This window comes from Mus caroli, chromosome 5 (genome assembly GCF_900094665.2).
Source record: "Mus caroli chromosome 5, CAROLI_EIJ_v1.1, whole genome shotgun sequence".
In the NCBI taxonomy this organism is placed as follows: domain Eukaryota; kingdom Metazoa; phylum Chordata; class Mammalia; order Rodentia; family Muridae; genus Mus; species Mus caroli.
In genome coordinates this window covers 127,423,907-127,435,115 of record NC_034574.1, presented here as the reverse complement: position 1 = coordinate 127,435,115, position 11,209 = coordinate 127,423,907, and the positions used below count along the sequence as shown (strand labels likewise).

Below are 11,209 nucleotides of genomic sequence, written 5' to 3'. Positions count from 1 at the left end.
CACTCACTCTGTAGACCAGGCTGGCCTCGAACTCAGAAATCCGCCTGCCTCTGCCTCCCGAGTGCTGGGATTAAAGGCGTGCGCCACCACGCCCGGCTTTATTTTACTTTTTAAATTTATTTCATGTATGAGTTGCTGTTGCATATACATCCGCATACCAGGAGAGGGTGTCAGATCCCATTACAGACAGTTGTGAGCCACCATGTGGTTGCTGGAACTGAACTCAGGACCTCTGGAAGAGCAGCCAGTGCTCTTAACTGCTGAGCCATCTCTCCAGCTCTGGTTTTACATTTGAAACATTTTTTGTAGCATTTTACATTTGCAGCAAAGGCTTCTGGGTGCTTAATTAAAAGCCGTCAAGCAGGAGAATTAGATGGGGGTTAATCTCAGCTGCAAGGACTGGGATTGTTGAAAGTACAGATTGAAGTATTCCTGAACTTGATGTGGGAACATGAACGTCTGTCCTAGCTACTTTGGATTCTGAAGTAGCTGAATGACTTTGGACTACATAGTTAGACTCTGGCTCCGAAACAAACAATAGGGACTAGAGGGCAAAAGTTAATTCCTTGGCTGGGCATGGTGGTGGTGTATGTCTCTAAACCCAGCACTTGGAAGGTATAGGCAGGCGAATCTCTTTGTTTGTTTGTTTGTTTGTTTGTTTTTTGTCTGTCTGTCTGTTTGTTTTTGTTTTGTTTTTCTGAGACGGTTTCTCTGTGTACCCCTGGTGGTCCTGGAACTCACTCTGTAGACCAGGCTGGCCTCGAACTCAGAAATCCACCTGCCTCTGCCTCCCGAGTGCTGAAATTAAAGGCTTGCCACCACCCGGCGGCAGGTGGATCTCTTAAGTTTGAAGCCAGCCTGGTCTCCAGGACAGCCTTTACTTTCTTGAGACAGGATCTCATTCCGTAGCCGTGGCTAGGTTGAAACTTTATATGTAGACCAAGCAGACAGGCCTCAATTCGGAGACTGCTTGGCTCTGCCTTCCAAGTGCCTCTACTAGATGGATCTTACCTGTTGGGAATGATTTGTCTGCATGTGCCTGGTGGCAGATCAGAAGAAAGTGTCCAATTCCCTGGAACCCCATTATCATAGCTGTGGTTGCAGAAAATAGAGCCATGGTTCCTTGCAAGAGCAACCAGATGCTCTTAGCCAGCTGCTCCATCACCGGCCTTGAATTTTCTTTATAATTAGTGTAATTATCAGTGACATAAATGAGTGCTTACAAATAACTGATAAGGAGTTTTTGTGTGGGAGCTGGGGTATAGCTCATTAAGGAGCGTACACCTGGCAAGTATGAAGCTCTTAGTTCCATCCCCAGCACCAGGTAAGTCACCTGGTGAGTCTGTCTTTAATCCCAATACTGTAGGGAGAGACAGAAGCATCTCCTCTGCTGCATAGCTAATAGCTTGAAGCCAGCCTAGGATACACGGACCTGTCTCAGAAACAGCAAACAAACAAAAAAAGCCACAGGCACTAGTGCTGTCATCTCTGCACATTACAAGGAATGTGCTGCTGTGGTTGGCACCCCAGGAAGGACTTCCAAGGGGAGTGTTCCCCAGGCCTCTCAGTGCTAGCCTTACTCTGTAGCATTCAGAACACTTCTATCCTGTAAGTTGAATGGATTCTTCCCAGGGTGTTAACTGCAATATACATTTGGTTGGGGTTTTTTGTTGTTTTGTTTTGAGACGGGGTTTCTCTCTAGCCCTGGCTGTCGAGAAACTCACTATGTAGACTGGACAGGTCTCAAACTCACGCGAGTCCTACCTCTGCTTCCCTAGTGCTTGGATTAAGGGAGGTTTGAGCCACCATCCCAGATGTGTTTGGAATTTTGAAAAGTAGTGACATTCTGTAATTGGAGATGTTGACGTGTTTCCTCATACAGGTCCCCCTCCCCAAATGCATATAATATCTGAAATCAATCTAGTAGCAGAGTTTCCAACCCTTCAACACTGGGAGGTGGTCCTACTCTTGTTGATAGACACAGGTCTTCTTTCTCCTCCCCACCCCCTCTTAAAATGGTTCTGCTGAGACTGGTATGCAGTGTAACCTAGACACGAGCATGACCCTTGAACTCGTGATCATCCTGCTCTGAGCTCAAGCTCTCCTATTGCAGGCCTGTGCCATAGACCTGGCTTCCTCTCCATCCCCCAACCCTCCAGCTGAATGGTGGAGTGAGCATTATCCAGCTTAGATACTGTCTAGGTTTGTGCAAAACCCAGCTTCAGGACGAGTGTAGACTGTAAGGTGATAAATGTGGAATGTCGTGGAGTGTCAGAACCTATACAGGGCTAACGAGAGTAATGGGAGGCTTGTCTTTAAGGAAAGGGAGAGAAGAAAGGTGAGAGGTGTGGTTTATATGAAACACCAAGAAGAATGAAATGAAAACTTGGGCAAAGGAGACTATTGAGATAGAAACTCACTGTATAGACTTTGTTCTCAACACACAGAAATCTGAACTCGAATCTGCCTGTCTCTGTCACCTCGGTGCTGGGAATGACAGGATGTACTAGCACAGGTGGCATATTCATTTTAATTCTGAGACTGGGTCTCCATATTGACCCACCTTCCCTAGGATTTGGTACTTAACCAAGAATGACCTTGAACTCCTGATGCCCCTGACTCCCGCCTGTGTGCCTTTAATACTAAGGTTACAGGCATGGTGGAGCCTAGGGATTTGTCCATACTGCACAAATTCTCTACTGCTGAGCTATATCCTTAAACACGCACACACTTTCTTTTCTTTTCTTTTCTTTTCTTTTTTTTTTTTTAACTTTGGAGGTATTTTGTTTGGTTGAAACAGTCTTGCCAGGGCTGGCATCATTTGAAATTCCCACTTCCTGTGTCTGTGGCTAGGATCACAGGCCTGTGCCACCAGGCCAGTTGGGCCAAATTGACTTTCTGCTTCATTTACTTGACTGTATCCAGCTTCCAGCAATCTCTTTTCCCTGGATGTGTGTGGTACTCGGGGCAGCATCCATGGCCTCAAGCTTGCTAGACAGGCTCTTCACTGAGTGCTGGGCCTGATTGGTTTATTGGTTGTTTCTCCTCCTCCTTGTTCTTCTTCTCCTCCTCCTCCTTTTTTAAAGATTTATTTATTTNNTNTATGTNAGTACACTGTAGCTGTCTTCAGACACNCCAGAAGAGGGAGTCAGATCTCGTTACNGATGGTTGTGAGCCACCATGTGGTTGCTGGGATTTGAACTCCAGACCTTCGGAAGAGCAGTCGGGTGCCCTTACCCACTGAGCCATCTCACCAGCCCCTGATTGGTTTCTTTTGTAGTCACTCCTCTGGTCTGTGAAACCTCTATGTCTTTGTTAGCCATCATTAGAGTCTGCTTCTGCGGTCTACTGTCTGCAAAATTGAGCTCAGGTTCCTGATGTAGAGGATTTCTGATTTGGTGATCCCCCCCCCCCCATTCCTGCTAGAGGGCATGTGTGGGGCTTGGCCTTCCAGATCCTTCCTTGCTCTGACCTCCAGACAGTCTACCATTTGATTAATTGGGGTGAAAAACTTGACAGCCTAAAGGATTGGGTCACACTTGGCAGCTAAGGGTTAGATTTCCTGAATTATTGTTGCTACTTTGAAACATTTCCCTTTGTGTCATAGATCACTAGGCTGTACCTAATCAACCACTAGGTTATTGAACAGAGCTGTGGCTTGGTGATGGTGTGTGATAGAGCCTGGGAGCTTGTGGGTATCAGACCTGGCTTGAGCTTGCGGGAGAGGGGCTAGGCTCTGTCCTTTGGCTACTCGATTCCCAGTTTCTGTTCTTCCCTGTTGTCCCAGGTGCCTGGCTCAGATCATAACCTCAGGTGTGGCAGCCGAACCTTGAGTGCTCTGTGATTACTAAATTTTATATGGCACTTGGTATTTATGAAGCGGTTTATAGTCAATTAAATTCATTTATGAAACTGATATTTCAAGCATTTATAAAGTAACAGACAAGATGTTAGCATGCTGTGTGTCGTCATCCAGGCTGGACTTGATAGAGGAAAACAAGCACTGATGTCCAGGGAAGTGATTGGCCTAGGGAGGTCCTGCTCCAGACAGGTTCTTACCATGTAGCCCAGGCCTCACTAAGGAAGTACTGATAAGTGGTTAACAGTGCTACCTCTGAGCAGGATGCTCTCATTTCATCTGGGCTCTGAATCCTGTCTCTAGCCAGCTGTTTGGTACTTCCACGTGTTGGTTTTTTTTTTTTTTTTTTTTTTTTTGCTACTTGGCTGACAGTTAAGCTTTTTGACTTCCCAAAAGCCTTCTGTGGCTTTGAAGTGGATCCCACCAGTTTGGTTTTTTGAGGCAGGGTTTCTCTGGTTTCCTGGATCTCTGTAGACCATTCTGGCTTTGAACTCAGATCCACCAGGAGTTATAGGTGTAGGCCATCATGCCTCTAGAGTCCCACTGTCTTTTTTTTTTTTTTTTTTTTTTTTAGATTATGTTTTTCCATTTTTTTTTTTTTTTTTTTTTCCTTTAAGAATTTATTTTGCCGGGCGGTGGTGATTCACACCTTTAACCCCAGTACTTGGGAGGCAGAGGCAGGCAGATTTCTGATTTCAGATTTCTGAGGACAGCCAGGGCTAAACAGAGAAACCTTGTCTTGAAAAAACAAACAAAAAAACAAGCATTGTTTATTTTATGTATATGAGTGCACCATAGGTATCTTAAGATACAACAGAAGAGGATCCGGTTACAGATGGTTGAGAGCCTCCATGTAGTTGGTGGAAATTGAACTCAGGACCTCTGGCAGAACAGTCAGTGTTCCTAACTGCTCAGCTATCTCTTCAACTGAGTCTCACTGTCTTAGCTGCATCCCTTTAGGCCCCCTAGATTTAGGGAATGATCCCCACTGTGGCCATCTTACTCCTGGGCCTGGTCTTGCTCCCACACAGGTATTCACTGTTACTAAACCTTATTCATAATACCTGTGTACTCATGAGCTCACTTTTCCAGAAATGAGCAGTGCTTAAAGTCACACAGTATCCTTCCCTGGTGTGGATGAGTCACATACTTGTATCTAGCATATCTTGCTGCGTGTGCCACCCACACCCACATCACAGTGAGCTGAACCTCCTGACAGGTTATTAGGAGGTCAGTCAGAATATCAAGGGTCAGTAGCCTGTGGTAAAGTCCTGCTGTTGTCACTGGCACCACATGGGCTGCAAGAGTGCTCCACTTTGTTACTGCTGCTCATCTACTGGGCTGCACTTAAAGGGTTAGTAAGTAGCAGTTTCCAGATACTCAGAGATCTCACGTGTCCATGGTCCAGTCCTAAAGTGGCTTACTGAAAATAATATTCAGAGTGCTTTGGGAGATGGGAGCGTGAGAAGTGTCAAAGGGTTTAACCAATGGGGTGAGGGTGAGGACGTGGGAGCTTGCAAGTAGTGCTAACGGGTTGAATCAACAGATATCATACACACAGGCCCTCAGAAACCTGTCCTTCTGCTAAGTCAGGCTGTAGGACTTCCTTTTAGGGTGTGGTTTTTCTTGAGATGGAATCATACTTGCTGGAAATATGATTTGATCCTCCTTTATGTCTCCAGGACAAGAACTGGGATTATAGACATGTACCACCCACACGGCTTTGTTAGAACATACTCATATTCATTCTCTCTCTCTCTTTCTCTTTCTCTTTCTTCTTTTTTACAGTTTTTTTTTTTTTTTTTTAAATCAGGGCTTCTCTGTTTAGTCCTGGCTGTCTTGGAATCCTCTCTGTAGACCAGACTGCTCTGAAACTCAGTCCTGCCTGCCTCTGCCTCCCAAGTACTGGGACTAAAGCTATATATATGCCACCATGCCCAGCATTTGTTAGGCGTTCTATGGATTGTCACTTGGAATGACTGTATTAATAACCACAGCATCTCAAGAGATGCCTTGGAGATGTTGAACATGTGAAGAGAAAGAATTTGGTTTGCTTCCCAGCACCCACATGATGGCTCGTAACCATCTGCACCTCCACTTACAGGGACCCAATGCCCTCCTGACTGCTGTGGTACCATGCGTGTAGAACTTAATATCTGTACGCAGGCAGAACATTCATAGACATAAATTTAAATCTAAAATAATGGGGGCAGTGATGGTCTTTAGTTCCCACCCTGGGAAGGCAGAGGCAGGAGGATCTCTGTGAGTTTGAGGTCATCTTAGTCTATATAATGTGTTCTAGAACTATGTAGAGAGATCCTACCTGAAAAAAACAAATAAGATTTAAAAAAAAAAAAGCCAAAGGTTCGGTGGTCCCGTTCTCCTCTCCACCCCCACCCCCACCCCAAATAAAGATTTTTCTGCATCTTCTGGCTAGTCTATTTTGTTTTGTTTTGTGGCTGGCTAGCTGGGCGGCCTAACTGGCCTCCAACTCACTTTATAGCTGAGGATAACTTTGCTCCTGCTTTGGCCTCCTGGTTACTGGCATATGCCACCATGCCTTGCTCTCTCTTTGGTTCATTTGTGCATATTAGGTCAGAGGTCACTGCCAGGTGTCTTCCTCAGTCATTTCAGCTTATCTTTGACAGGGTCTTACTGAACCTGGGAGTTACTGTTCAGCTAGGTTGGATGGCCAGTGAGCCCCAGAGATGCAGACTCCTCATATGTACATGGCAAATACTGCACCTAGACTGAGCCATTTTTTAGCCCATCTCCGGAGGCAGGGTTTTATGTCACTCTCTTAGGCTGGTCTTGAACTCCTGATCCTCTTGCCTTCATGCTCCTGAATGGGTCCATATTTCTTGTGTGATTGTGTATGGAGGGTATTGACCTAGGTTTTGCCACATAGCGTTACAGATACAGATTCCAGCCCAGCAAGGGAGCCATTGTTATAGGTGATGTGGTGTGTTTGACCCATCTTGTGCAATGTTTATATGGCTAATTCTGTCGCCAATATCAGGTACTTTTTGATAAAGTAAGGATGCTGGCCAGACAGTGGGACAGAGGACATAGATTGGTGAGTTACTGTTATGGGTCAGGAGCCCTAAACTCTTCTGCATGTCTCCTTTTAGGTCCCGCGGCAGTGCTGGTGGCCATGGGTCCCGAAGCCAGAAGGAGCTACCCACAGAGCCCCCCTACACAGCTTACGTAGGAAATCTCCCTTTTAACACAGTTCAGGGTGACATAGATGCTATCTTTAAGGATCTCAGCATACGGAGTGTGCGGCTAGTCAGAGACAAAGACACAGACAAATTTAAAGGTAAGCTTAAGCTATTTATTATTTAGATGTGGAAGGTTAGGTGGGGAGCAGGAGATATAAATGAAAATGAGTCGAGTGAGCCGAGTGCTCTGGTTGAGTGTCTTGTGTTAGTCTGGTCCACAGAGCGGAAATCAGCATCCTCCTTTAACTCAGCTCTCAGGACCCCTTGGGGGAACTATTTTGCCCTAGTGGGATGTGGTATATGCCAGGTTTGCCTGGCCAGCCTTCGTGCTGTATCTTTGTAGGTATAGGAGTGTCTTAGGAAAAGAAGGTGATTAAACAGCAACAACCCATGTGTTTATGCATCCCTGAAAATGACCTCTTTTTAAAGTAGACTTGTTTACATTGCATACATGCATGCTTGTATAGGAGCCTATTGGGCTGTCTGGCTCTGGGTTTACAGATAGATAGTTGTAAACTACCGTAAGGGTGCTGAGAATTGAATCCTGGTCCTCTGCAAGAGCAACAAATGCTCTTAACTAGTGAGCCATCTCTTCAGTTCTGAAAACAACTTTTTTATAAAAGGACTTCTCCCTCACTGTGTCTTTTTTTTATTGGTAGTTTCCTGGTAATTGTTATGAAATCAGAGAGTAGCCTCAGTGGTGCCAGGCTCCCTTTGGAAGCAGCCTGTTTGAGAAGGCTAGTTCGTTTCACATACAGCCACTGCCCACACGATGTTGTCCGAATAGGCCAAGGATGGGGAAGGTAGATAAGAAAATCCTGCCTCCCAGACCCAAGTGCATGGTCCTGGGTTCATTCAAGTTCAGAGTAGAAGCCAGGCCAGAAGCAAACGTGTGAGTGCCACTTTCTTCAGTGTGGCTTTGCTTCAGACCCTGCAGCTGGGCGTGCTATATAACAAACGGGGTAGGAAACACAGGTGTCAGGGAGTCCCAGGTAGCATGCTAACAAGCACTGGCTGACCAAATGTGCATAGGCTTATGGGCGCAACCTAGCTTCAGACTACATCAGTATGGGATGTCTTGGGGTCTGTATCTTCGATTATTTTGTTGAGTTAGGGCTTTAGAGGGTAAGGTACGTGGCTGTGCTGTCATTGCCTCCTTGAACTTGGAGACCATTCTCCCAGTTGCCCTTCATAGGAAGGAAACTTCCCCTCAGCCTCATAGGTTAGTATTCTCTGACAGGAAGTGAACAGCAACAGCTGGCACACATCTGCAAGGTGCCACAGCGTGATGAGCACATGCATGGTTCTGCAGTACTTAACTCAGACTTAGACACCACAGGAAAGGCAGGGTCAGAATCATGTTGGGGGTGTGGTTGTTAAAAACACACACCTATAGCCTGTTGACATCAGAGAACTTGATCCTGTTGCTAAGGATATTGTGTAGTTTTGGAACAAACTTGATAAGTAGGAATTTAGACATTGGTCCCTTTCTTCAAAGCTTCGTAGGTATTCATTTGGATCTGAAGTCTGCTTCCCAGTTAGATTACATTCAGTGAGATCACAGCTCTGCAGTGGTCCAGGAAAGGTTTTACAATTGAAGTAAAAGCATCTTAAGGCTGGGGGCATGGTTGGCTCTGTGGCAGAGCACTTCCCTTAATGTACACGAGGCTCTTCACTCCACCCCCAGCCCTGCAAGAAGGGACGTGAGTAACTATAAGAAGGGATAAGATAAGTTCCAGTGCCCATTGAGCTAGCATTCTCTACCTGATGGAATAGAGCTAGCAGCTTGCAGTGTGGCTTAGTTGGTACAGTGCTTGCCCAGCACGGTCACTACTGGATTCTGTCCCTGGCATTACATAAACCAGGCCTGTATGTGCCTACAGTCCCAGCACTTGGGAGATCGAGGCAGCAGGATCAGAAGTTCTGGTTATTCTTGGTTTCTTAGTTTGAGGGCCAGCCTGGTTACAAAAGATTTTGTTGGGGGTGGAGGGTACTCTAGCATGTTCTGGGATCTACTGTAACCCAAATGGGACACCACCGGCTGTGGTGCTTAGTGATACTAATGAGATTCCGGCAGGCCTAGAGTCCAGGATGAAAGCATGAGGTGACTTCTGTGGTTTTTCTTCCAGGGTTCTGCTATGTAGAATTTGATGAGGTGGATTCCCTGAAGGAGGCTCTGACTTACGACGGTGCAGTAAGTACCCTCAACTTCCCTTGCCCAGACAACAGCCTGAGATATGTGTTCCTGTTGATATATAAACTGTCTTTTCCTTGTCCTCAGCTCTTGGGTGACCGGTCACTTCGTGTGGACATTGCAGAAGGCAGAAAACAAGATAAAGGTGGCTTTGGATTCAGGAAAGGCGGACCTGATGACAGAGGTGATTAGCTGTCTTAACATTGAACGGAACTTGCTGTGTGCACACTGCTTGCCACCCCTGTGCATCATTTACTGAGCATTGCCTTAGAGCCCTCATAGGTCCCTGAGAGCTTGGGTTTTGTCCTGTTTCTGAAGTGACTTGGGGTTTCTGTTGTGATGAAACACCGTGACTACAAGCAGCTCGGAGGAAAAGGGCTTTTGGCTTAAACTTCACTGCACTGATCACCATTGAAGGATGTCTGAGCAGGAACCTGGAGGCAGGAGCTGATGCAGAGACCATGGAGGGGGCTGCTTACTGGCTTGCTTCCCATGGCTTGCTCAGCCTGCTTTCTGATTGAACCACCAACCACTAGCCCAGGGATGGCCCCATCCACATTAATTGCTAATGAAGAGAATGCCCTATAGCCCAGTCTTATGGAGGCATTTTTGTAGTTGAAGTTCCCTCCTCTCGTGACTCTGGCTTGTTGACATGAAAGTGTCCAGCACAGACAACAACATGGCCTTGTCCTAGATAGGGGTCTCTTGCTGTGTGTGAGGAAAGGCATCTTGAGGAAGAGAGCTACAGTCCATCATCTAGGGAAGGAAGCTAAGGCAGGATCTGAGGCAGAGGACACTGACTGGGGAATGCTGCTCCCTGGCCGACATGCTCAGTCTGCTTCCTTAGACAGCCCAGATTCGTCTGCCCTCACATGGCATTACTTACGCAGTTTCCTGGGCCCTCAAGAGAATGTTCCCTTAGACGTGCTCACAGGGCTCAGTCAGGCCAGGTTCTCAATCAAGGTTCCCTCTTGTTAAATTATTACGCTTGTGTCATGATGAAAACAGAGTAATGAGCACAGCCCTCAACTTGATCTCTTTGTGTGTGTGTATCCTCAGGAATGGGTGGCTCTCGAGAATCTAGAGGTGGATGGGATTCCCGGGATGACTTCAACTCTGGTATCAGTATTTAACATTCCACTCTTCCCTCGTTCCCTTGTTTCTCAGGATGTTCAACCTAGACAGGCTTTTAATTCCTTCCACCAGTGAGACTCTCCACAAGGTCTCCAGGCATACGCTTCGCTTCAGGACTGGTAGAGAGGCCGGCCAGGCCCCTCTTCCTGCTTTCCCCTGAGCCTGTTGCTGGGGCTGTAGCCAGGACAACTCTTGTGTTTCATATGTGGTACAGAAAGAATTAGCAGTGTTTGTAGAACTAACATAGCACAGAGGCTCCAGGAGTGCCCAGGTCCCTCAGTGGTGTGGACCCTGGCAGCTGGTATTCCTCTTGAAGGGTGTGGAGCTCTGGCTCCTTCACTTCAGAGTAGATAGGCTCTGCTTCAGCATCCCCTCTTCAGCCAACCCAGGGTGTTCAGAGGATGAGAGGCACAGGCATGCAAATGCCAAGTCCTCTAGCAGTCAGAAATGAACTTATTCATGAAAGTATAGTAGCACACAGTGAGTCTATAATTGTATGTATACACTGGTCTCTGACAGCATGTGTCTCAGAACCAGCCCAGGCAAGGAAGCAGCTCCTGGGGTGTTAGGGCCTCAGGTTCTGGAGATAGCCATTTCTAGGGCCACTGCCTTCCCAAGTTGCCTTGTTTCAGCCAAGAATGCAGAGGGAGCCCTTGTCTTACCACCCTTGGGTCTCAGAGTCGGCTTCCAGGGGTGTTGCCCTCCAAAACACATGTGAATTTAAGTATTTTGACAGTATTCTAAAGAAATATATATATATATATATATATATATATATATATATATATATATATATATATA

General features: G+C 46.4%; 1 protein-coding gene across 2 annotated transcripts in view; it reads left to right on the top strand.

Moving 5' to 3' along the window:
- Positions 1-11,209, top strand: part of Eif4h (eukaryotic translation initiation factor 4H) — a 19,722-nt gene that overhangs the window by 4,346 nt on the left and 4,167 nt on the right. Inside the window, exons 2-5 of one of the 2 annotated variants that reach the window (XM_021162171.2) lie at positions 6,991-7,178; positions 9,210-9,274; positions 9,362-9,458; positions 10,334-10,393. In XM_021162171.2, coding sequence (XP_021017830.1) covers positions 6,991-7,178; positions 9,210-9,274; positions 9,362-9,458; positions 10,334-10,393 — 410 coding nt within the window. The remainder of the gene's footprint in view (positions 1-6,990; positions 7,179-9,209; positions 9,275-9,361; positions 9,459-10,333; positions 10,394-11,209) is intronic. The other variant, XM_021162172.2, reaches the window with a different exon arrangement.